The sequence below is a fragment of the Labrus mixtus genome, chromosome 10, assembly GCF_963584025.1.
Source record: "Labrus mixtus chromosome 10, fLabMix1.1, whole genome shotgun sequence".
NCBI classification, from domain to species: Eukaryota; Metazoa; Chordata; class Actinopteri; order Labriformes; family Labridae; genus Labrus; species Labrus mixtus.
The window spans coordinates 27,031,012-27,054,864 of record NC_083621.1 but is presented as its reverse complement, the minus strand read 5'-3'; the positions used below and the strand labels follow the sequence as shown (position 1 = coordinate 27,054,864).

Below are 23,853 nucleotides of genomic sequence, written 5' to 3'. Positions count from 1 at the left end.
TCATTACCGTGCACTTCCTCTTTTCGAACAGTTAGTCAGATTTGTGTTTCTGTGGCCAAAACTATTTGTTAAGGAGTCCTCGGCGCACATTTAAAAATAACTTTGCACCTCCATAGCTGCTCAAGCAGACCTCACATGGCTCTGTATTTGTGTTTTCTCTGGCAAGCTCTAAGTTTTCTTTTTTATGTTTTTGAAGTCTCCATGAAAATGAATTTCTTTGACATCGCTCTCCTCTGCTGTAGCAGAAAAAGAAAGCAATTTATCTTTGATCATACATTTTTCTTTTAATTCTACCAGAGGCTGAGTGACTTTTGGAAGAGTAAAAGTTATTTTTCTGTGTGTGTGTGTGTGTGTGTGTGTGTGTGTGTGTGTGTGTGTGTGTGTGTGTGTGTGTGTGTGTGTGTGTGTGTGTGTGTGTGTGTGTGTGAAACTGTGTGTTTGTTCAAAAACAGTAAACTCTAGTGATGAGTCATTTATGCACTTTATTCTGAAAACATGAATTCAATAAAGAACAGAAATACAATCACTTTCTATCATGTCGCCGTTGGATTTAGTTAACCTGACAGTACTTGACTGTACTGCCAGGCCCAGGAGGCTATAAAGAGAGAAACTGCATTGAATTACCAGCAGTACTTTCCTCTGCTTTACATTTTTCTGACATTATCTGGTCACATGTAATACAGTTGGCTGCTAGAAGATAGATAATGGCATTTCAGTTTCTTTCTTCGAAGGGAAATGTTAAAATCTTCATTACAAATATTATGTAGATGTGATGGGATGTGATTAATGTTAAACAATATACTCTCCCCAAGATGCTGCTTTCCTACACATGTGCATGTGCACAGCTGCACAGAAATGACCTCTCACTAGAGGAGCCTTGCACACACACACACACACACACACACACACACACACACACACACTCAGCAGTTCAGGAAAACTATGGCTACAAAAACATGTATTCTTCTTCCATCCAAGGTGTGCTATATATTATTCATTTCAATTTGAATGAAGAAACTGTTTAATATTTATAGCAGGAAAGTGAACAAAGGAAATGCATGCACTTTTTTTCATGCACAGATTTAAACATTTGCGACAGCGATGCCGTGTGTGAGCGTAGGACCTCTTACTCTTATTTTTTGCTTCTGACCACGGCCGTACTCACTCATGTATGCTTCCTTACATTTTTCCCATTCCATTGTTCCATATTCCATTGTTTCTATGCTAAGAGTACTGTGTTTATGGGATAGGCTACAGAAGAAGCTGTATCACATTTACATTGTGAATGGTAGAGAAAGAGGTCAAATGTATTTATAAAGTGCTCTAACAAACGTATTTAATTGAATTGCTTTACATCTCAGCTCAAACAAAATGTAAATAATAGCAAGATAAAAGAGCAGGATAAAAAAACTATAAAGAAATGAGGCCATATAGGAGGAGAGAAGAATACTCTCTGCATACTTAAATATCAATTTACAATCTGCATGTATGTTTGCATAGGGGAGTGTGTGTGTGTGTGTGTGTGTGTGTGTGTGTGTGTGTGTGTGTGTGTGTGTGTGTGTGTGTGTGTGCGTGTGTGTGTCTGTCTCTGTCTCTCCCAGGAGCATCTTTGCATCGGCAAACAGATGTTTTGTGTCTCTCCCGTGTCACAGAGGTCAGGCCCCTCCATCTTTCTCTCGTCTCCCACCCCTCTTCTCTCCTTTCACATGCAGCTGTTCTTCTGGGCCATGTGGGTGACACCTGCGTCCCAGTGGCGGCATGAATGAATCAGGTCACCTTACAAACTGGTCGCCATTACAGCTGGCGATGCAAGCGAGCTCACTGCACCCATATATGTTCCAAACACCCATCTATATAAAGTAAAACGGGAGAAAGATGGAAATTAGCATACAAAGCTATACATTCACTTAAAGCATGCATGTTGTTGCTGTGTGAATCTATGTTCCCTTCTTACAAGTTTCTATGATTTATGCCTCTTAGGAATAGATGAATTACAAATATCAAAGCCAAATAGTGCAGGTGGAGTGTGACACATCCACTCATCACTTGCATACTTCTTTTTTCTGTAATTCAAGAGAAGATGGTGAATGAAAGAGGGTAAGCATGATTCTCCAGCTTGACATAACAGTTCCTTTTAAAAAATAAATCACCCCAAACATACATGTATGTGCATTTGTGTTCAAATTGCATCCTTTGATCAGTACGAGGAAGGCGGCATGCAAACAAAATCATTGTTATTCATTTTTCGCGAAGATGTCCACAGTACAACATGAAAGAGTGGTGAGTAGCACTGATAAAAGAAAAAGCAAAACTGTTTGTAAAGCCAGGATTCAAAGGCCAAATGCAGCATCATGACTCTGTGCGTATTTCAACAATCCCAACAATTGTGTTCAGGAGGCATTAGAAGGGGGATATGGACAGTTTGGTTGGGGCTTGTGAAGTGATTTGTGTGTGAACAAAAAGTATGCTAATGTACAAGAAGTGATGCAACCGTGTCAAGCTCTCCTATTATGTCTAGTATTTGGTTTATTGATTTTCCTGTACGAACCCACACACACACACACACACACACACACACACACACACACACACACACAAATGCTCTAGACAAGCTCACACCCCCCACAGATTCATAGAGAGAGAGAGAGACAGAGATATAAAGGTGATGTGTGAATGGGTGTTCTTGTCTGAGTCATCCCGGGTTTGTTTTTCAGCTCTCTCACTCAACAGTCCATTAGCTCAGTGTTGGAAGGGCTGGTATTGGATTCTAGCTGACATGTTCCCCCAAGTCTGAGAGCAAGAGATGAGGGCACACGCTGTGCTGAGTGCTCTAATACTGCTCAAACACACACACACTCACTTACACACACTCACTTTCTCTAGTCTTTTTACTACTTTCTTGAGCGAAAACAAGAAAGCAAGGGTGAAAGTAGAAGAGGAACAAGAAGTGGCTAAAAATAAAACTGACAGAATTTGGAAGAATGTGAAACCAAAATCATGTTTCTGTTTTGCTTGAATTTCTTTGTAAAATAAGATCGACCGCCTGGAAGATATGCCCCCTACTCTGACAAAATGTTTGTTGATACAAAGGTAGCACATAATGGAATGTATTTGCTTGCCGAATAGGTTTTGTTCGTTTGGCATACTGAGCAATGAAAGCCAAATATAAAGGAGAAGGTTGTAACCCCCGAATTTGAATTATTACTATTTGGAAATAAATTGTTTACTCCCGTCATCTGAATCTGTCTTTTATTTACTTTACAGAGAAAAATGTCACTTTAAAAAAAAGGAATGAAGCACTCAAATTGCTCTGTGTTCTTGTCTTCCTCCAGGGGCAGCCAACCACCACAGTCAGACCACGCTACGGCCTCCACTGCCCCCTCCGCACAACCACCACACCTTATCACACCAGTCTGCAAACAGCCTGAACAGAAACACCCTGAGAGGGGGCCGCAACCCCATCCACGCCCCCGCTCCAGGCCCCGGAGACGGGCCGACCACCCCGGAGTCGGTCCAGCTACAAGACAGCTGGGTGCTCAACAGCAACGTCCCGCTGGAGACAAGGTCAGAGGAAATGTGTTACCGTTTCTATTTTTCTCTGTTTTTTGCAGTTGTTTACCTGACGCGCTAATACCCAGGCCTACTTACAGTAAAGCACAGCGGCAGAGTAAGCTTTGGCTAATCAATACGAAGGAATGAAAGGTCAGAGCAACGCTGCTTCAACAACATTCTTGTGAGCACAGAGTGATGTTGTCAGGTGGAAACGCTGGAGGAGAAAGAATGAGCTGGAGACAGTGTAGCCTTGGTACACAAAAACATGGAGTTTGTGTGGGAATGTTAAAAATCTCTTCTCAACAAAAGAAAAGGCAATCTACAAAGTCATCTTTGAGTCACTGTAATGCAGCTGTTAATGACAGCGACACAAGAGACACACGTGTATTCATTTGTTCCATTAGAAATATCCAGGTGATGTTTTTTTGAGTTTAGTTTGCAGGCCTCTTTTGGCTGGAAAGCAAACGGAAATCATGCATGCATGACAGTAAAGCAAGCGTCACCCACACCAGGGATTCCTCAGTTGACATCACCGTGTTGCATTTAGGGTAAATGACATCATTCTGTTTACAGGCAGCGTTCCAACGGCCAAATTATGTAACAAATGAATAAGAGATGAGTAACAGTAGGGATACTTCATGCAAAGCTAAATCATCATGTCTCCGTCCAGTATTATTACCAAAAACTGAACTTTTTATTACTTTCTTTTTTTATTTTGCTCATCTAGACCCTTGAGATTTGAATCTCTTGCCACAGGGCAAACTGAACAAGACAGCACAACAGTTTCAGTTTTTCTGCCAACTGCAACTTGAAAAACCCACAGAGGTCAAGTGTAATAGTAATTATTCTTAACTTGTAAAACATTAAAAAAAAATGGATCCCACTCTCTATGACTCAATGAATGAATGGCTTTTCCACAAGTTTGCTTTGGTTTTATACTGATATATACTGGCACTGAATAGGGAGGTACAACACCTTCGCGATGATGACTGTGCACAAGCAGTTTGTAAATTAAAAGAGTTTAACAAGGCCAATCCAAAATGGTTCATGCTCATTGGATTATATTACTTTTAAGAAAAATGTTAAGATTTTAGTCTGAAGAGTTGTAAAGTTTACATTCTCTATTAAGTTTGTTGAAAGCTTGTTTACCACTGATATTAACTTACATTCTGCCTGACCTGATCACAAGTGTGAAGTTGGACTGTTCACACCTGGCATTAAAATGTGTCTCTACATGTGTCTCCAGTGACCACTTGTGATTGGATCTCACTCCCCCCTCTCTAGATGCAAATACATAGCCCACATAATCTTCATAATGAAAACACACAGAAGTCCTGTAGACATGTGAGAGAGCTGGAGCATATAGAGACCAGAAGAGACGACATCAAATAAAATCATACTCTGATTATAAGGTCTAATGTTACTCAACAGCTGTGTGGTTTATCAGTGAGGAAGCTGCATTACAACATGGAGTAACAAACAGACTTATGATATAATGTCTCCTCGAAGAAACATCTGTATCCTCACAGCGCTGAACTAGTACAGGGCACCACATCTCGCCTGTACACAGTTGTTGTCCTGCATTCTTCCCACCATACCTGTAGGCTGTTCAGGTATGATCCTATTTGGAAAGATAAAATGCACTGTCCCTCACAAATCTAGACATATTCATCCTGTCATTTTGTGTAAATACCAAACAAAGCACAAACTACATTTTCAAATGCTTGAAATGACAACATGTCACATGTCAAAGAGAAGGTATTCAAAAGAGGGGAAAAAAAGAATATGTAGCTTGATGTTATTAAAGACTTTGCTCACCTTCAATTTGGCCGAGGTAGCAAGTATGGCACCTTATGCTTCCAAAACCATTTCAGAATATGGTCCGAGTGATCAGATCAAGATTAGTAATTACAGTAATTAATCTAACCTCAGTTTGTTTACACCTGCACATATAACAAAGAGTTCAGTCTAGACCTGCTCTTTTGTCTTTTATTTCTGTCAACTTGTGACCTAAGCACTCAGGACGACGTTAATACAAGGTACTATAAGGGCCTTAGTGCATCAGACTGTAGTCCAGTCTTCTTGTGCAGCCAGGTCATACAGATCCATGTTGCTTATACCTCTACATATTTCCACACGCCGTTGCTTGGCACTGCAACACAGCATGACGGTCTTGGATCGGGAAAAAACTCAGAACACATGTATTTTATTGGAGAACATTTGTACAGAGCAACAGCTTTGTCCTTAAGAAACCCAGATATTTTTTCAGCACATAAATGTAGGGTCTTTGTAATTTATTCATACAAAAGATGAAGGTTACACTGACGCGAGTTCATCGTTCAAACTCAAAACTGGAGTATCTTGTACAAAGTGTCACTGTGCGTCTCTGTTCCATCATTCTGAGCTTTTATATGAGCCACTTGGCCACTGATTCACAAAATAGTGCTATTCAAGTTCATTCTGTAACTCATTTCAAAGCGCAGTGTACAAAAACCCACCATGTGTCAAAGCTGTTATGCATGCAACTTGAACCAGGGAGCAGGAAATACAAACCATTTCACACAGCCTACACGTGTGCTTTTGCCTGTACACAAAGAACACTTACCAGGCAAACAGAGCATTCATGCAAGGTATTACTATTCATGAGGCATGCGGTGAGAGGGACACTGCCTTCATGCCTGCTAGCATGCACACACTCTCTGAGCATTTACTCTTCAAGCTGTAGTTGTGTTTCTCCTGCTGGGCGTAGGGCCTTCCAGCTCTGATGGTCCTGTATACACTCCCCAGAGTGCCGGCCCTTTGCAGTATTTATGAGACCAGGCCATGTTTAATTCAGCCCCACTGATCTCAGGTCTGTGCTCAACCTGTGCTGATGCATCGTGCTGGTTTGCATGATGGGAAAGAAGAAGCGTCATAGTGTTGAACTAGAATACCTTCAAATACCTAAACCAAATACCTTTAAATAGAAGCTATTTCCAGTTGCGAATGTTTATCTAGACCTGTGTTGCCATAGTGATGTGTGTGCCATAATACATTTCAGAGAAGCAGACGTTTTTGACTTTTCTCATGTTAAAAATGATGCAGAGATCTTGATGTACCAAAGTAAAGTTAGACATCTTTTTTTCAAAGAAGATGTTTAAATGTCAACAGATTTGAACAAAGCCGCACACACACACACACACACATGCTGTTGAGCTCTCTGCAGTGCCAGTATTTGGTCATGTTCAGGTGGTGGGGTTGGGCATGGCTCGGAGCCTGTCGCAGTGAATGCAGCCCGGAGAAGCGAAACAGAGTTTTCCAGCTCCACCCTCCAGTCCAGATTGGGACTCCTCCTCTCTGGGCCTCGTAATGGTGGAGGCTGGGTGGGCTGGCTGGAGCTGCTGGAGCTTGTGACTGGGTCAGAGCCAGCCAGGCCGAGCTAGAGAGTCACACCATCCCTCTGCTGGCAGAGCCTGTCCTCCATCCCATTATAACAGGCAGGGAGGAGATGATGATGAGATGATGCATGTGTACATATAAGGGAGGGAGTGTGCGATTGTATGCATTTCTGGGCATGTTTGCAACCAAGCATGTGCATTTCCCTCTGCTCAAGACTGCCTCCAACTGTAATCATATGTAAATCTTGGCATTTGTTGCTCACTCATTACAGTAAATGTGTGTGTGTGAGTGTGTGTGTGTGTGTGTGTGTGTGTGTGCACGTGTGTGTGTGTGTGTGTGTGTGTGTGTCTGTGTGTGTGTGTGTGTGTGTGTGTGTGCGCGCATGTGTGCGCATGTGTGTGCATGCGTGCATGTGTGTGTGTCTGTTTGCACATACGTGTGTGCGCGCTTCGGCTTGACCCGATATTGTGACAGCACTGAAAGGATGAAGATTGATCACCTAAGAACACCCAAGGGCTTGGATGACTGGCACAGAAGGAGAGAGATAGAAACAGACGAGGGGAGGAGGGTGATAAAGAAGAGAAATATAAGTCGGGGTGAGCAAGAGAGAGAGAGAGGCTGAAATGGAAAGGAATGGTTTACGGTAGAGGAGGGAGAGATAAACAGGGAGAGAGAGGTAGAGAAATAGAGTAAGGAGGTGATTGAAGGAGATTGTTTTGGGGAGTGTGTGTGATAGAAGATAGAAAGCCAGAGTAGGGAGATTGGGGCCCATAGAACATGGATACATTTACCGGTGTGAGATAAATGACTATAGATGGCTGCTGCCATTGTGTGTGTGTGAGCAAGAGCCTGACAGAAAGAAAAAAAATGCTCTCCTCCCTGTGCGTGTGAGTGCACATGTGTGTACATGTGTTGCAGCATTTTGCAAGAAAACACCTGATTTCCAATCGGTCCCTTGGAGCCTTTTGGCTAGCTGATGCCAGGTTCAATCTCTCTCTGTGATCTCAGGACATACCTCTGCTCCCCCTGCTCGCTCGGCTGTTGGCCACAGCTCTAGGAGAGAAATAAGATCACTGAGAGGGTTGCAGCATCTCAATTTATCTGGTCGGAGCAGCGGAGGGTGGGGTGTGCTTGTGGGTTGGTATAGGTTACTTTCAAATGCATTACTGTTGGGACAGATTCAGAGGTGCTACCTGTGGAAAGCAGCGGGGGTGGAGGGGAAGATAAAGGAGTTGGCTGAAGAAAGAAAATCATTCCCAGTACAGTAACTACTACTGGTATATGAGAACTATACAGTAAAAGGGTTTATCAATTAGATTAATTTATATTTGCACAATATATGGTGAACATGATATCCAATATATTCTGTTAAGCCATTATAACAAACACGTTTCTCTTTTAAATGCCTTTTCACTTGTTTAAGTGTTTAATGACTAAAGTTTAATGGTAAAATGAATATTTAAAATATGAACACCTACAAATGGTACATGAAGAATACCATCAAGGGTACAGATATTGTTAGAAAAAGTGTCAGCATAGTGGTGCAGTGGTTATCACTGTGGCCTCAGAACAAGAAGGTTTGAACTTTGCATTCCTCCGTGGAGTTTTCATCTTCTCTCCATGCTTGTGTGAGTGTTTCCTTAGATACTCCAACTAACTTTCACCATCAATTGGCAACCTAGAATAGCCCTTAGGTGTTACGGCGAGTGTGAATGGATGTGTCCGCCTCTTAGATTGTCTGGAAACATGTCAAGTGTGTTCCCCTCCATTGGCCTAATTCTGGCTGGGTGGGCTCCAGCCCTCCGAGGTATACAAGTAGATAATTGGTTGGTCCTGAGATGTGCTCAAAAATCACCAGTACAGCTAAACTGACCTTGTGTTAAGTTTTCAGAACTGAATGTAATAAGGGGGGTTTCACACTCTTAAGAAACATTTTCTTGCTTGCCCTGTCACACCAGTATGTACTCCAGCATGCCAGGTTAAAAACATTAAAACACCCAAATGATGGAAGGCTAGTTTGTGTCAAGGTGTCAGCAGTTACCATAGTTTTAGCAATCCATATGGAGATGCTACTGAGATATGTAGCACAGAAACACACACTCTGAAACCCTACAGGCAATTTTGGCTGATGTCAAATTTATAGTAGATAAAGAAGCACAAAGTGTTAAATCCATCACACATCCTGTCCAATCACATCCATGTGTGATACAAGTCCAGCTCTCCATCGAGTAAAATGTGTCTCCGACTGGTGATTATCAAACTAACTTCAACTGACATTGCAACATGCTGCTCTAATGAGTTGTTTGGCGGCGAGCGGACAAGGTGATCAATCGATCAATCACTCGCTGAGATTAATCAGATCGGATCCTGACACATCTCATCCACTTGATGATGGTTTAAACAACCGCGTGACTCATAAAATATGAATACGGCGGCGTGTGATGTGTCACTACAGCTCATTTTCCCTGAAGCTTAAAAAGTCTGACATTATGGTTAATAGAAATTCTGCATATTCCTTTTGACCCTAGGTATTTCAAAGCAATCAACCAGAAGCACTTTTTCCCCCCTTACCACCTTCATGTCACACACATTTTGAAGCATCTGAAACATTTCTGGATTTGAATACTATTTGGATTGGATGTCTGGTTTATTTTCTGCCTTTTTGCACATATCACTAAGCCTCAGAATTCTTTCCATGTCCCTCTTCAAAGCCACACTCAGCGAATGAATGCCCATTATCCTGCATCCATCTGCCGGTTATTGTTTCCTACTATTGTAGCAGGGAACAATCCTCATGACGCCATCCTCAAGCATTCTCCACTCCCCGAGCTCTTTGTTTCATTCTCAGATCTGACCGTTTTGCAGTCACCCTCCTGCCGAGTCGACCTCCGTTAATTGTTCTCTACCTCTGATGATGATTCTCAGAGTGCTTTCCTCAGCAACCACATGTTTGTGTGAGCTTGTAAAATGACGTGTGTGTGTGTGTGTGTGTGTGTGTGTGTGCGTGAGTGTACTTTGGGAAGCACGTGTGCATGTCTGCTCAAGGGGAAGGCGAGCTTTGACTTCTTGCTAATTACCCAGCATGCTCTCTGTTCTGTGGTTAATTGTCCAGGTCCTCCTTTCTCTCAATAGGGGACATAGTTGGAATGAAGTGAAAACACATCCTCTGTTCCTTTATCTGTGTGTCGTGTAATCTACGGCCTCCCTCTCTGCCCCCCTCCCCCCCATCCTCCTCTTATGTCTTGAAGAGGGAAATTAAATGTTTGGTATAGCACATACGGGCCGAGCTGAAAAAGAAAAACCCCACATGGTTTTGTTTTGTTTGTGCACGGTTGGGTGACTCACTCTGTGTTGAGTGTGTGAGTATTCATGTTCTGCATAATGTATGTGTGTGTGATGCATGTGTAAGACAGGATGCATGACACAAGGTAGCAATGGTTTGAGTGGAAGAGGTGGGCAAGTGGGGGGGGGGGGGGATGGGGGGTCGGGGTGTCACTGCTGCTGGCAGCTCAGGAGAAGAAGGTGGGGGTGGTGGGGTGGTCTCTGTCAGCTCTCTCTAATTATGTGTGACGTTTTCATGCTGGACCACTGTCAAAAAAAAAAAGCCTCAATATTCACACTCAAACACACAGACACACACATACGAGCGAACACACACACACACACCCGAGCCTAATGATACAGTGTTGTGATTGCCGGCTGCCTGCTATGATAGAACCCCTCCATAGTCCTGCGCAACATAAATCAATGTCAATTACCTCCCCAGAGCACATTAGACACTTTCCATTCCTACTCATAATTAGTGTGGCCCATAGACATATTCCCATCCCACATCAAGCTCACTGTAGAGCTTCTGCACACAAACAACAAAAGCCAGAGAGTTGGAGGCCTTAGTGGGCAAGTTCAAATACATACCAGCACATTTAATCATACGCATTGTGTCGCATGGAATGAATGCAAAACACACCAGCTCGCCCTCTTCTCGCAGTCACACACACATTAAGGGAACCATAATTAATTACCCCTGGCCATGCCATCACAGAGAGCATCAACGGCTGTGTAAATGAGTTGCAGCGACGACACATGCTGGTTGACCTTGGAGTGTGTATGTTTGTGTGTGTACACGTGCATGCCATTGTGCACATCCAAGAAATTGAGGGTATAGATTTATGCAGGCAGGCATATTAAAATTGATGGCAGTGCCACTGAGAGGCTGTTATTTTTAGACAATAACCTCATATTTCTTTGCATGCCATCTCCTTTTGCACTCTTTCAGCGTCTGTCTAGAGATGTTTTTTTTTTTCTTTCTTCATGCAGCGAAACCTGACAGGTAAAGAGGGAAGAATGAGTAGAGAAGAAGTGGAGGAGGGAAATAGAGAAGATTCCAGCAGGATACCAATCCAACAATCAGTGGCATAAGGGGATGAGAGAGATGGAAAGAAACACAGCACAGAGCGTCTGAATAATTGATACAGAGTGGAAGGGTACTCCCAAACCAAATCTTTATGCTTTGAGCACATAACCTGTTTACAGCAACTGTTTCTAGACGCGCAGACACACGTACAGACATGCTGCTATGAAACAGCAGTTATTAGACATCAAAGGAGAGGAGACCACACAGCAACGTGTAGTTAAGCACTATCTTAAATGGCAATCATCACATACAGTCACAGCAGTGGATCCTACTGAGTCTGAATAAAAGAGACAAGGAGGGGGCCCTAGTGGTTATGTCACGCGCCTCATGTACAGAGGCAATTCTCCTCATCTCAGCGGCCGTGGGTTCAAATCCAACCTTGACCCTTTTCTGAATGTCACCCCCGACTCTCTCCTCCCATCATCTACAGTCTCTCGTCAGCTGTCCTATCTAATAATGGCAAAAAGGGCCAAAACAATAACATGTATACAATGTAAAAATAAAAAGAGAGACAGTGACTTACAGCAGAAAGAACAAATCACAAACACCACCTTGTATTAGCTTACCTCACTGTACTATCTGATTTAGTCCCAGAAGTGAGTCACCGTTAGGCCTTTAGCGGACTTAGTCAAGACCCTGGTATCTTTGAAATCCACTTGACACTAGGGAAAATATTTTTATCTTGGCTTAAACCTTTACACCACTGACTAGTGAATTCACTTCCACTTTACTTTATGAGTAGATACAGCAAGTGAACTCTTCATTCATCAGTTCAACAGAAGCCGGTCACATTGTGTTACAGCTGGTAAACGGTAGATGTAGCAGAGCATAGCAAACCTTCAACACATCTTTGGGTTATCTTTTTCAGGTAAAAGAGTGTGTTGTAGTCAACCAAACACTTACAGTGGCATGTCAATCATGGCTCAGAAGACAGTGACAGGAGGCGCTGGTGGAGCAGTGGAGCAGTGGTTAGTGTGCACGCCCAATGTATGGAGGCTATAGTCCTCAAAGCGGGCGGCCCAGGTTTGAATCCAGCCTGTGGTTCCTCTCCCGCATGTCATTCCCCTCTCTCTCTCTCCCTGATTTCCAGCTCTATCCACTGTCCTATCTCTACATTAAAGGCACAAAAAGCCCAAAAATAAATCTTAAAGATGTATTTTTTAAAAAGACAGTGACAGAATGATTAAACTATAAGTTCATGTTAGCCTGTATTTACTTTAGCCAGCTAAATCAATGTTAACTAGGTATTAGCTTTCATTAAATTATCAACAAGAAATCGCAAAATAAATTTGTCCTCAACAATATGAGAAGGGTAGTAGAATCTTTTCTTCCTAGATTTGGCTTCCTGCATGATATATACCGTCATCTATTATCTAATACTAGCATCTATGTTTTATTCAGGTGTGTTTACTTCAGTGTTATTATGTTATAGAGTGTAAATAATCTTGCTTGGCTATCTTACAACATGTCTTATCAGCTGTTATCTAGAAGCTCAATTGACAAATTTATGGAACCATAACAAGGAAGTCCTGGAAAAAGTTTAAAAAATAAGACCCAAGTTGTATTAAGCAAGAATTTATCATCGTAACATGGCTGAGATCAATACTGAAACGAGAACACATTTGACAGCGTTTTCTATCTGTTTGCAGATATGTCCACTCACCCAAGGTCAGAAACTCATAGAGATAATGGTAGAAAGATCAAGATACCAGAGGGAGAGCATGCTCACCAACACACACACACACACACACACACACACACACACACACACACACACACACACACACACACACACACTCACAAACACACAAACAAGCAAATTCCACCAACACAGGGAGACAAAAACTCCCCCTCCTCCGTCATGTTTGAGGCAATAGAGTGACCTCGCTTCTCTGATCTGTCACTCTCACCTCAGGGCTTTCTTCTGTCGTACCACCTGGAGTCTGTGCGGGGGCAGATATCTACTCCAATGTGTTACAGAAAAGTTCTTCTTACTGTGTCCTTGAAAAGTTTCTTCAAGTGCAAGTCTTTCTTTTTTCTTTTCATAGTATTGATATTCCTTCAAGCTCAGATCAGAGATAAGTCTTGAAAAGAGGTTTGAGGGACATCTTCTCAGGTATGAATGAAGGAAAACATGAGGGAAGAAGCAGTGGGGAGGGGAAGTTGGATAGAAAATGTAGCGGGGAAAAGAGGAGGGGGAGTTTAGCAAAGGAGAGGCCTAAGGTGAGCAGGTGCAGCGATAGCGAAGGATAATAGGTAATATAAGAAAAGGGATGATGGTTCAAATTCCTTGTTATCCTCTCTCTGAGCTCTGACCCCACTAGGGCGATGAGGACAGGAAAGAGGGACGGCAGTGATCCTCTGATACCAATGAGAGCAGAAACGAGGCACAGCGTAGGTCGGGGGAGAGAGAGCGAGGGGGAGAGGAGTAGAGCAGGTGGAGGTTAAAACGAGACCTTGGACTGGAACGAGCTGAATTGGAGACTAAATCAGTTCAAGGATGTTCAAACCCATATGGCAGGAAAGGTTCATCGGAAGGAGAAATTGGACCGAAACTTGCACATATGTGACCCTGTCATCTTGACGCGATTGGGTGGCAGATTGGATTGTCTGCGCCACGTTTACCATCCAACAGAGCTTGTTTTTTTTTTTTTAACCTTTATCCACTTTTTGTGTCATCTTTTCACAACTGACAAAATGACCTTCCCTCTCATGTGTTTTCTTTTCTCTTCAGGCACTTCTTGTTCAAGACGTCATCAGGCACCACCCCTCTCTTCAGTAGCTCCTCCCCCGGTTACCCTTTGACCTCGGGAACCGTGTATTCTCCGCCTCCGCGCCTGCTACCCAGAAACACCTTCTCCCGCTCAGCCTTCAAGCTAAAGAAGCCGTCCAAGTACTGCAGCTGGAAATGTGCCGCCGTGACAGCCATCGCAGCTGCTGCCCTGCTGGCAATACTACTGTCCTACTTCATCGGTAAGTCAACTAGCACAGAGTTTTATTCATGAAGAGGATTAAAAACATTTGTTTTATTATAATAAAGAGAAATACGAACACAGGGCCAATAAAATGTGAGAAAAGTTAAGAACACTGGAGCTAACTTTGAATGAACTCACACTTAGTCACGCTCAATTTCATTCACTTCAGCTTGGTTAGCCCTGTTTGTTTTTCACTGACACCTACATGGAATTTTCTTTTTCTTTTTTTTACTCATCCCAGACCAAACATGTCAAGCTAACAGCTTGTTCTAAACACAAAGCAGATTTTTGAAGCGTAAGCCTTGTTACTGTAGCCAAAGTCAAAATCAGACTCAGCAGGAGCCCTGGCCTCCACTCAGCAGCCGTAAACAGCCAGTCTGACATACACAAGATGCGTAACTGCACCATAGTGTTTCTGTTTCCACAACAAGTCCCAGTCAATAACGTAGGAACCCTTACAGACCCCAGAAGGAACATGGATGTTTTTCACTGATCTGTCAGCAATACACGATAGTCAGACTAAAAAGAATGGTAGTTTACTCAAAGGAGAGGTCTTACGGAGTCTCTCAGGAAGACATTCTGATGGCTATCTGCAAGTGGATCTGTTGGAAGAAGAGAGAGAGAGAGCATTGCTCAGAGCTTGTGGGCGTTCGTGTGGGTGTGGTTTTTATTCCTTCTTGACCTCATTCACAGGACAAGGGATGGCAGACATGTGTCAGTGTGCATGTGTTATAGAATAGACAAATAAACAATAGAAATTGGATAAGCAGAAAATGCTTGTGTGTGTGTGTGTGTGTGTGTGTGTGTGTGTGTGTGTGTGTGTGCGTGTGCGTGTGTGCAGGAGTGCATGCGTGCAGGCGTGTGTGCACAGGTTTGGTGTGTGTGTGTGTGTATGTAGGAGGCAGATGTGTCACTGAGCCGTTGATTGGCCTCTTACCCAGGAGACCAGAGTCAACAGATGGGGGGATCTCAGAATCAGTAACATCAGCAGAAAGAACAACCCCCTTACTGCCCCTGCATACATTATTAATATGCTTTTACATTATTTATAATATATATATATTTATATACATTATATATATATCTATGTAACCATCTATCAAACCATCCACAGTGTGTATATGGGATTTATACACATTTATACACCTCAGGTCGCTCACCAGGATGTGTCCAAATTGCTTATGTGCACTCAAGTCTGTACCTGCTGTGTGCATGTGTTCATGCTTGTGTGTATGTGTGTTTGTGTGTGTTTGTGTGTGTATGTGTGTGTATGTGTGTGTTTGTGCGTTTGTGCGTGTGCGTGTGCGTGTGCTTTCTGTATCCCCTCGGACTGCCCTTGAGAGTGGTGTGTGTCCTCCAGAGCAGATCAAGGCCCCCACGCCTGGGGCACACAGACAGATCCATCCTCTCCTGAGCGCCACACGGTCACACTGAGCTGGACAGCCACATATGGAGCTGCAGAAAACAGGAGAGGGAGGAGAGGGAAAGGCCACAAAACGCAGCAAAAAGTTCACAACACAACACTTCACAACACCCTTTAGTAACTCGAGGGCAGGGATGTAGTGCAGCATAGAAAACAACTAAAACCTCAGTTTATCCTTTTTTCATTTATTAGCAGCTTATTGCTCACTTGGGGCTTTAATGACGCAAATATTTGTTTCCATCAGAGAACATCCAATTGTACATTTTACTAAGCAGCTATAAGATACATTAGGCACTAATGAGGAAAAATAATTCCAATAATGTAGCCTTTTCCATATTTTTTCAGTGTTAGGGTGCCATCTAAGTGCTAGGTACTGTGCATACAGCTTGTTAACGACAATGACTGTGTAGATTTATTATAAGGTGGTTTCATTACATTATTAACGTATAACAGCTTTATAGATCAGTGTATTTAAGTTTAAAGAGATTGGTAAGCTTTTAAACTTCATACAGCGTGATTAAATGTTGAATTTTGGACTTCAGTGAGTGAGGAGCAGTTTAAGCTTTAAGCTCTCATTTCTGGGTTGTTACTGTTTTTTTTTCTTTGCAGCCAAACTTGATTTTTACAATTGGCTTTATTTCAGCAAACCAAACAAGGCTGAATCATACTTTATTGTTGTTACTACTTTCGCTAACTCCATGGCCTCTTTTTCAGCTGTTGTAAGGAAATGTTTTGCTCTGCTGTGTTGTCTGTGCTGAACAGAGCTGTAGCAGTGCTGCCAAGCCTGAAACCCTTGTGTTTACCTAGCTTTTTGTAGCGTTAATCGTGCAGCGAGTTTCAGTCGGAGGAGTACACTGCTCATAAGGGGGGTTTTGTACTACCTTGTTTGTGTGTTACGTAGGTGTGTGTGTGTGTGTGTGTGTGGGAGCCCAAAACTCGCTGGGGGGAATTTGTAGAGCACCCAGAGCCATGCAGCGTGAAGAGGGCCCCTCTGAGGCGTCCACCCAAGAGCCCACTCATAAATTACACCAGGACACATGTGCCTGAACAGCACTTTTTGTTGTGTGTGTGTGCATTATGTGTGTGCATGTAAGTGTTTCTGAGTGTGTAAGAAAGAAAGAAAACACAGAGATGTTGAGGCTTTGAGGTTGCTTTTATTCTTATTTCTCAATACATATAAGCATAAAGAAGGAAAGACCTCCAGAAAACTTCAGACATTGCCAAACTGTCTTCCAGAAATACACAAGAACACACACACAAATGCGAGCACACTGAGAACCTTTAAGAGAAAGAGAGGCCCAGCATGCTTCAGGAGGAGCGCCGTATAGACAACATTTCTTTGAAGCTTACTCACTGTGTCCGACTGTTGGAATGGAGCTGTATGGGATGAGATAAGCACACACACGTGGATATACACAACATGGCAGAAACATGTGCTGCTGAGCGTCTTTGCGTTCCTCTATGTAAATGTGTGTTTGTGTGAGCTAGAGAGAGAGGTAAAGCATTTGGTTCCAGACTCCAGCAGAGTATGGCCTCCTCTTTACGTGTGAAGGAATGACTGAACGGTTGGAGGGAGGAGGATAAACGAGAGTGCTTGTTCTTCATTCCCCTGGCGTCTTGTTTGCTTGCTCCGCATGGAGCACCGGAGCCAAAGGAGAGGTGGTTGCTAGGATACAGGTGAGCGGTTGGCATACAGGCGGGAAGACAGGTCTGTCATTGTGAACAGCAACCTGGAGAGAGCGAGATAGAGGAGGAGGCAAAGGGAGAGGAAGAAAGAAAAAGTGTGGAGTAGAGTTGGAGGAGAGAGGGCAGAGTGGAAGAAAAAAGAGGTGCGTCACTGTCAGCATGTTGCCACAACATAAAGAGGTGAGGAAGAGGAGGATAGATGACTGGAGAGAAGGAGAGAAAAGATGAAGGAGAGGAGGGCTGATGCTGATATGTCACTGTCGGCGATGTAAAGGGATGAGAGCGTGAGATTGGAGTGGGAGCGGGGAGAGCAGCGAAGTCTGTTGTTTGCACTGCCGAGGAAAAAGAGGGGGAGCTGATGGGGAGGAGGAGGAGCAGGAGTGACAAGACTGCCAGGTGTGGAGAGGAGAGAGTGAGGGGAGGCAGGAGGAGGAGAGATGAAGGAGAGCGTGGCCTCCCGAGGCTCCGTCACCTGGAATATCTGTGGGACTAATGTCTCCTAATTGATCACAGCGAGTAGAGAACAGAGGGAGCATGACAGAGAGAGAGGCTGTGGAGGACAAGAACAGGAAGATGACGACAGAAGAAGTTAGAAAGGATGAAAAGAAAGTAGGATGAAAGTCTCAGAGGAGAGACAATGTACAGAGAGAAGAACAGCAGACAGGAAAAGAGATGCATTGTGGTTAGAAATGAGAGGAAAGGTGAGTTTTTGATACATAGATGAAAGATCGAGGACATGTCAGAGTAGCTGAGTCCAGGTGGAATGTTTTCACACACACACACACACACACACACACACACACACACACACACACGGGTGTGCCCTTGACTACAAGGAGTAAACTTGCTAGTGGGCGATTGTGTCACCTTTGCAAGGGGTGTTTGGTGTGAATGTGTGTGTGATGGCTGAATTTGTCGGGCGCTGTAGCACACTCCACATGGTATTGTCACCACTGATGAATGAGAGTGTGAGCACACACACACACACACACACACACACGTAATGTATTTTTAGTCTTACTCTCAGCTCCCCTGTCTGTTGATTAAACAGACACACACACACCACACACACACACACACACACACACACAGACACACACACACACACACACACACACACACAGACACACACACACACAGACACACACAGACACGCTCACTGTCATCCAGGTTGACCTTCATGCCTCGAAGCCGACCGCTTTACATCCATCACTGCTGTCTCGCTGTTCCAGACTGATCACAATCGCTTACTGCCCGTTGGTCCCGGTTAGAAGAGCCTCACTTCATTCATATCACTGCTCTCTTACATAATAACATGTTAATGCTTTTTACTGTCCAAAGATGAAAAACTCTGCTGAATAGTCTCGCTTTTATTCTACTCCAAACTGTTTGAATTCATCTCCAAACTTGTTCATCTTTTAATCAGAATGTAGGGAGGGGCAGTAAGTGTAAAAGTTACCGTGTTAAAGCTGGCAAAAATAAATGGGGGCATTTCAGGAGAGTGTATCCCTACAGTATCGCAGTTTGTATTACATTTTTCATTCTGATACAGGTTCATATAAAAATAATTTAAAAAGAGAAGGTTGGATTTGTGTACTAGAGATTATTAAAGACTCAAAGTTAAGCTCAAAGGCTTCTGTCTGACATTTAATTCATAATGTAAAATGACACAGTATCACAGTGAAGCCGAAAGCAGAGTCAGAATCTTCTTCGACAGTTCTTACAACACACTGATTAAAATGTAGCTTTTATTAAGGAGATGCTCAATTTACAACAATTTCCTCCCTGATTTTATGTCAACAAGCATCTTAATGATTTTTTTTTTCCAATACAAAAAAACACTGATCATCACAGTTTGCAATATTTCACTTTGTCTTGCAGCTCTTACAGCTGTGGCTCAGTGGTAGAGTCGTCGTCTCTCAAAAGGAGGGTTAGGGGTTCGATCCCCAGCTCCTGCAGCAACATATCCGATGTGTCCTTGGGCGAGACACTTAACCCTAAGTTGCTCCTGCTGCTTTGTCAGCTGCATATGAGTGTGTATGAATGGGATTAGTTTCTTCTGATTAGTCACGTTACATATGAACCTCTACCATCAGTGTGTGAATGTGTAGGTGTGACCTGTGGTGTAAAAGCACTTTGAGTAGTCAGAAGACTAGAAAAGAAATATACAAGCTCAAGTCCATTTATCATTTACAGCTAAACAGAAGTTATTTGGTTTGTTTGTGCAATAGCAATAAAAAGATAATAAAGCCAAGAACCAGGTATGGACGGGCCTGTGGCACAGACCGTTCCCTGGACCTGAGCCTGCTCTGACTATCTACCACCTTCTCCTTTTTTTTTTAATGATAAGAACAGGTAGCCCACTTTCATTTTCTCAAAGTAGAGACCCCCGCTCTAAAGTAAAGTCATGTCTCCTCAGTGAGTTGTGAATATTCAAAGATGATTGTTCCCTTTTTGTATAAAAAAGATAATAAAGGTTATTTCAATTAGTTCATCATTACAAAAAGAGCAAAAAAAAAGGGGGGCAAGCACATTCTTACACTTGAAGCTGAAACATGAATATTTAAGTTTGAAGTCTGATGTTCGCTTCTCTGCTTGTTTCATTTTAATGATTTCTTGGAGGCTTGAAGTTTTTAAATGTATTCCGTATTTCAAAATAAAAAAATCAAAGTTCTGACAAAAACATGATAACCCATGTTTGAGAATCAGAAATCTTCTCTGCTTTTCTCTCGTTGTAATCTTTTCACAACTACACAAATATCTCTGTGACCCGACGGGGGGTCTCAACCCGGGAGCTTGTCTTTGAGTTGCAATCTGTTACACCAAAGAAATGTTTCCTTGTTGGATTGTTTCATTTTGTGAGGTGGTGAGGTGGAACTAAGATTAAATAAGAATCAAAACACTCCTCGCTTCAGCAACAGAAACATGAATATACCCTGAGGGGGCTCTGACCTAAAGTTTGCCTTCGTACTTCTGGAAGAAGAGACAAAAAGGGAAGAAAATGTAAATGAGGAGCTAATTACATATCAAAGTTAGTTTTAAAACTCTTTATACTATTTTGGATTTCTTCTTTTTTTTTTAATTATTTTATTAGCAACACTAATAGTGAGCACTCGAGTGTGCGGACTGTCTGCTTGAGCTGTGTCACAACCTGCAGGTCTCACAATGTGGCTGCTTTCCAAACCCAGCACCTTGACCCCAAAGTCCCCTCTCACTCTGCGTGTGGCTTCCCTTCTGCTGATCCAAGGTGTAACAGCTAGAGGTCAGGATATGTCGCTCATGCCAGTGTGTGCGTGGGTGTCGTTATACCTTAGGTGCATGTGTGTGGTTGCATGTGTGCTGAGGTGAGGGCACAATTGGGCATATGGTGCATTCAGGAACCTGGGCATAAGGATCAGACGTGGAGCGGGTGTCTGAAGCAGCAGGGCCTGTCGTACTGATAGAGGTTGGGATCTTACCACACGATGCCAGTCCAGAAAAAAGGGCAGGGCATGGCCAGGACCAGGCACAAGGTGCTACACCATCTGCACTGAGGGATAAATGGGTCACCTGCTCTGGTCAGAAGACACAAAGCACGGTTCACACTTGTTCAGACCGTACGAGGTGGTGACATCACCGCTCATCCTTTGACTTTTTTGTTAGAATACCTGGAGTTTTTTGGACAAACTTTAAAGGATGTATTATTTGCTTTGATGTGTGCATAAATGTAGTGTTTGCATGTGTACATCACAGCTGAGTGTTAGTTGGATGGGCGCTTTCCCTTCATCTATTTCCTCATTCATTTATTCATTAGAGGAGGTCTTATCAGGCCCAATCGTTAGTCCAATTAGGCCTGTGGTGTTTCACTAGTCCTGAGTTCGGAAAAAGGAGATAGATGAAGGCAAAGAGAAAGAAATCACTGTCCTCTCTTCCCCTCTCTTCTGTTTCTCTTTTTTTCTGTGTCTGCCTCCCCTGGCCTCCAAGAACGTACTCGTCCCTTCATCTTTCTTCCTCACTCATTCTCTCTCTCTCTCTCTCTGATCTGTGATAAGATAGCATAGTTCCTCATATCCTGTTTCTAATACAGATCGATGAGAGGGAAAGGACCGAGTTAGGGAGGGATGAGACGAGTGGGTTGATGTGGAGGGGAGGAAGAAGTCGAGGTGGGTGTGTGTGTTTGGAGGTGGGGGGGGGGGGTCAGGTAGAGATATCTGAAGAGGAAATGAGGATTCAGAAAGGAGGACATCACTCAGATTCACATCTCTTTTCATTTAGCCCCATCACACACATGCATGCACGCACACGCACACACGCATGCACGCACACACACACACGCACGCACGCACGCACACACACGCATGCACGCACACACACACACACACACACGCGCGCGTGGCTGCGTCTGCGTCAGGCCGTCTCAATATTTCAGTGCCAATAAGGAAGCTGTTTCTGCCGTGTGATTGAGTGAGCGGCTGTTTCTCTCCCTGCCAGACACACACTGTCTTTGCAGGTGGGAGCTGCTAGCAAACTCGCATAACCTTTTGTGTTGCAGTCAATTACAGTTCAGTTGCATCAGCTGGGTGAGGAGGTCCCGTCGGGGGTTGCAGTGTGTGTGTGTGTGTGTGTGTGTGTGTGTGTGTGTGTGTGTGTGTGTGTGTGTGTGTGTGTGTGTGTGTGTGTGTGTGTGTGTGTGTGTGTGTGTGTGTGTGTGTGTGTGTGTGTGTGTGTGTGTGTGTGCCGGGCGTGTGTGTGTGCCGGGCGTGTGTGCGTGTGGGCAGGCGTGCACTTTGTTGTTAATACCATGCAATTTTTTAGCATGCATACACAGACACACTCACACACTTAGTTGCAGAGAAATTGTCTCGCTCAGAGTATATGACCCCCAAGGGCAACAGCCAACCGCCGCCCCCGTCGCTCTGTCTGAGACTCTAAATGATCTCAGCGAGCAGCGCCTTCAGAACTTAGCAAAGAGAGAGTGGCTGCTTTATTTATAGACTACATAAGTGGATATTGTGCTGTAAACTCTAAGAAATATCCCAAATGGCTGGAATATTGAGGATCTAAGGTGGCACAGTGCTTTTTTTTCCTCCGCTCAGTCCCTCCGATATTAGCGCTGCATGCCTGTGCTGCAGAGATAGAGGAACTGGTGTGAGTGATACTGAAATAAACAGTGAAGGTGTGTTTTCTCAGGTGGCTGCTTTTTGTGCATGTGTTTTGGTTCAGGACAATAAAATGTCTACCGGCTCGCTAAATGAGGGCCTTGGAGATGCAAAAAGGGGGCGGAAGGTAGAAGACAGAGGAAGAAAAAAAGGATTCCTAAACCAATTAGCAGCCGGGTGCTGGATGTGGGGCTAGCTACAATTACCGCCCTAATTGAGGTCAGAGTTGTTAATTTAGTGGTGAATTAGAACAGTTAATATGCATTTATCAGGAAGGCCAGGGGAGACGGCAGAGAAAAGTACGCTGCCAGTGTGTGTTAGTGTTTATGTGCAACATGTGCTCTTTGTGTCATTTTAGTTACATTGCAGGACATTACACACAGAAACGTGCAGGAGACCAATGGGTACCTTTCGTGCAATTAGGAGAGGTGCAATTAGTTCAATTGGAGATGCTGCACATTTAAATAGGCATTAATATGGTTGAGGTGAGACGGAAATGGGCGAGAGACACGGCGGAGGAAAGAGAGAGAGAGCGGGTTTGAACAGTTGGGAGTTTGTTCCAGAGAACAGAATGATGATGATACAATATTTTCCAGTCCGGGGACACTCAGTGCACACAAAGTCACCTTTCTCCATCTCTGCCACTCTCTCTTTTCCTCTCATGCAGAAATCCATTTACACCCTTTAACTCCGAGACGTATAAATATTTCGGCGAACACATGTAGCCCCCTACACAGCGGCATTGTATTTCTGTCTGATTGCCCGTGTTGTGAGCCACTTACTGTCAGAGGATGAATCACGACTATCTTTTCTCACCCAACCAGTCAATGAATACAGGGCCACTCATCCTTTAAATCTTTTCTCTCCACTCGCCATCTTCTTCTGCCTTCCTTCGTTTCTTCCACAGAGGCCCTCATTCGTCTCTTCCTCTCTTCTCTGCAACATCATCTGTAGCCTTTTTTTTTTTTTTTCATCCTCGGGGGATTTTATATGTTCTTTAATATTCTCTCAGTTCTCGCTGTCCTCCAGTATTCTCTCTGTTCCCTCCTCTCTTTCTCTGCCAAAGGTTCAGCGCGATCTCTCCAAGAGCACCTGACCGTTGCCCCTTTTCTCTGAGGCCGGCCACCACCTCCTCCTTTTCATCTCTTTTGTCACCCTGTCCGTCAATCCCTCCCTCCTTTTCTTTTTTTCCGTCTCAGGATCACGTGTGCTGCTGATGTTTCAGATGCTCTCTTTTTTGCAGACGATACTGGCAAGCACTTTGCCTTTCTGAATTATGCATCAAGA

General features: G+C 43.6%; 1 protein-coding gene across 3 annotated transcripts in view; it reads left to right on the top strand.

Moving 5' to 3' along the window:
• The window catches only part of tenm2a (teneurin transmembrane protein 2a), a 112,852-nt gene that overhangs the window by 49,067 nt on the left and 39,932 nt on the right, over positions 1-23,853 (top strand). For all 3 annotated transcript variants that reach the window (XM_061048953.1, XM_061048952.1, XM_061048951.1), the window contains 2 exons: positions 3,333-3,564; positions 14,079-14,317. In XM_061048953.1, the coding sequence (XP_060904936.1) occupies positions 3,333-3,564; positions 14,079-14,317 (471 nt within the window). The remainder of the gene's footprint in view (positions 1-3,332; positions 3,565-14,078; positions 14,318-23,853) is intronic.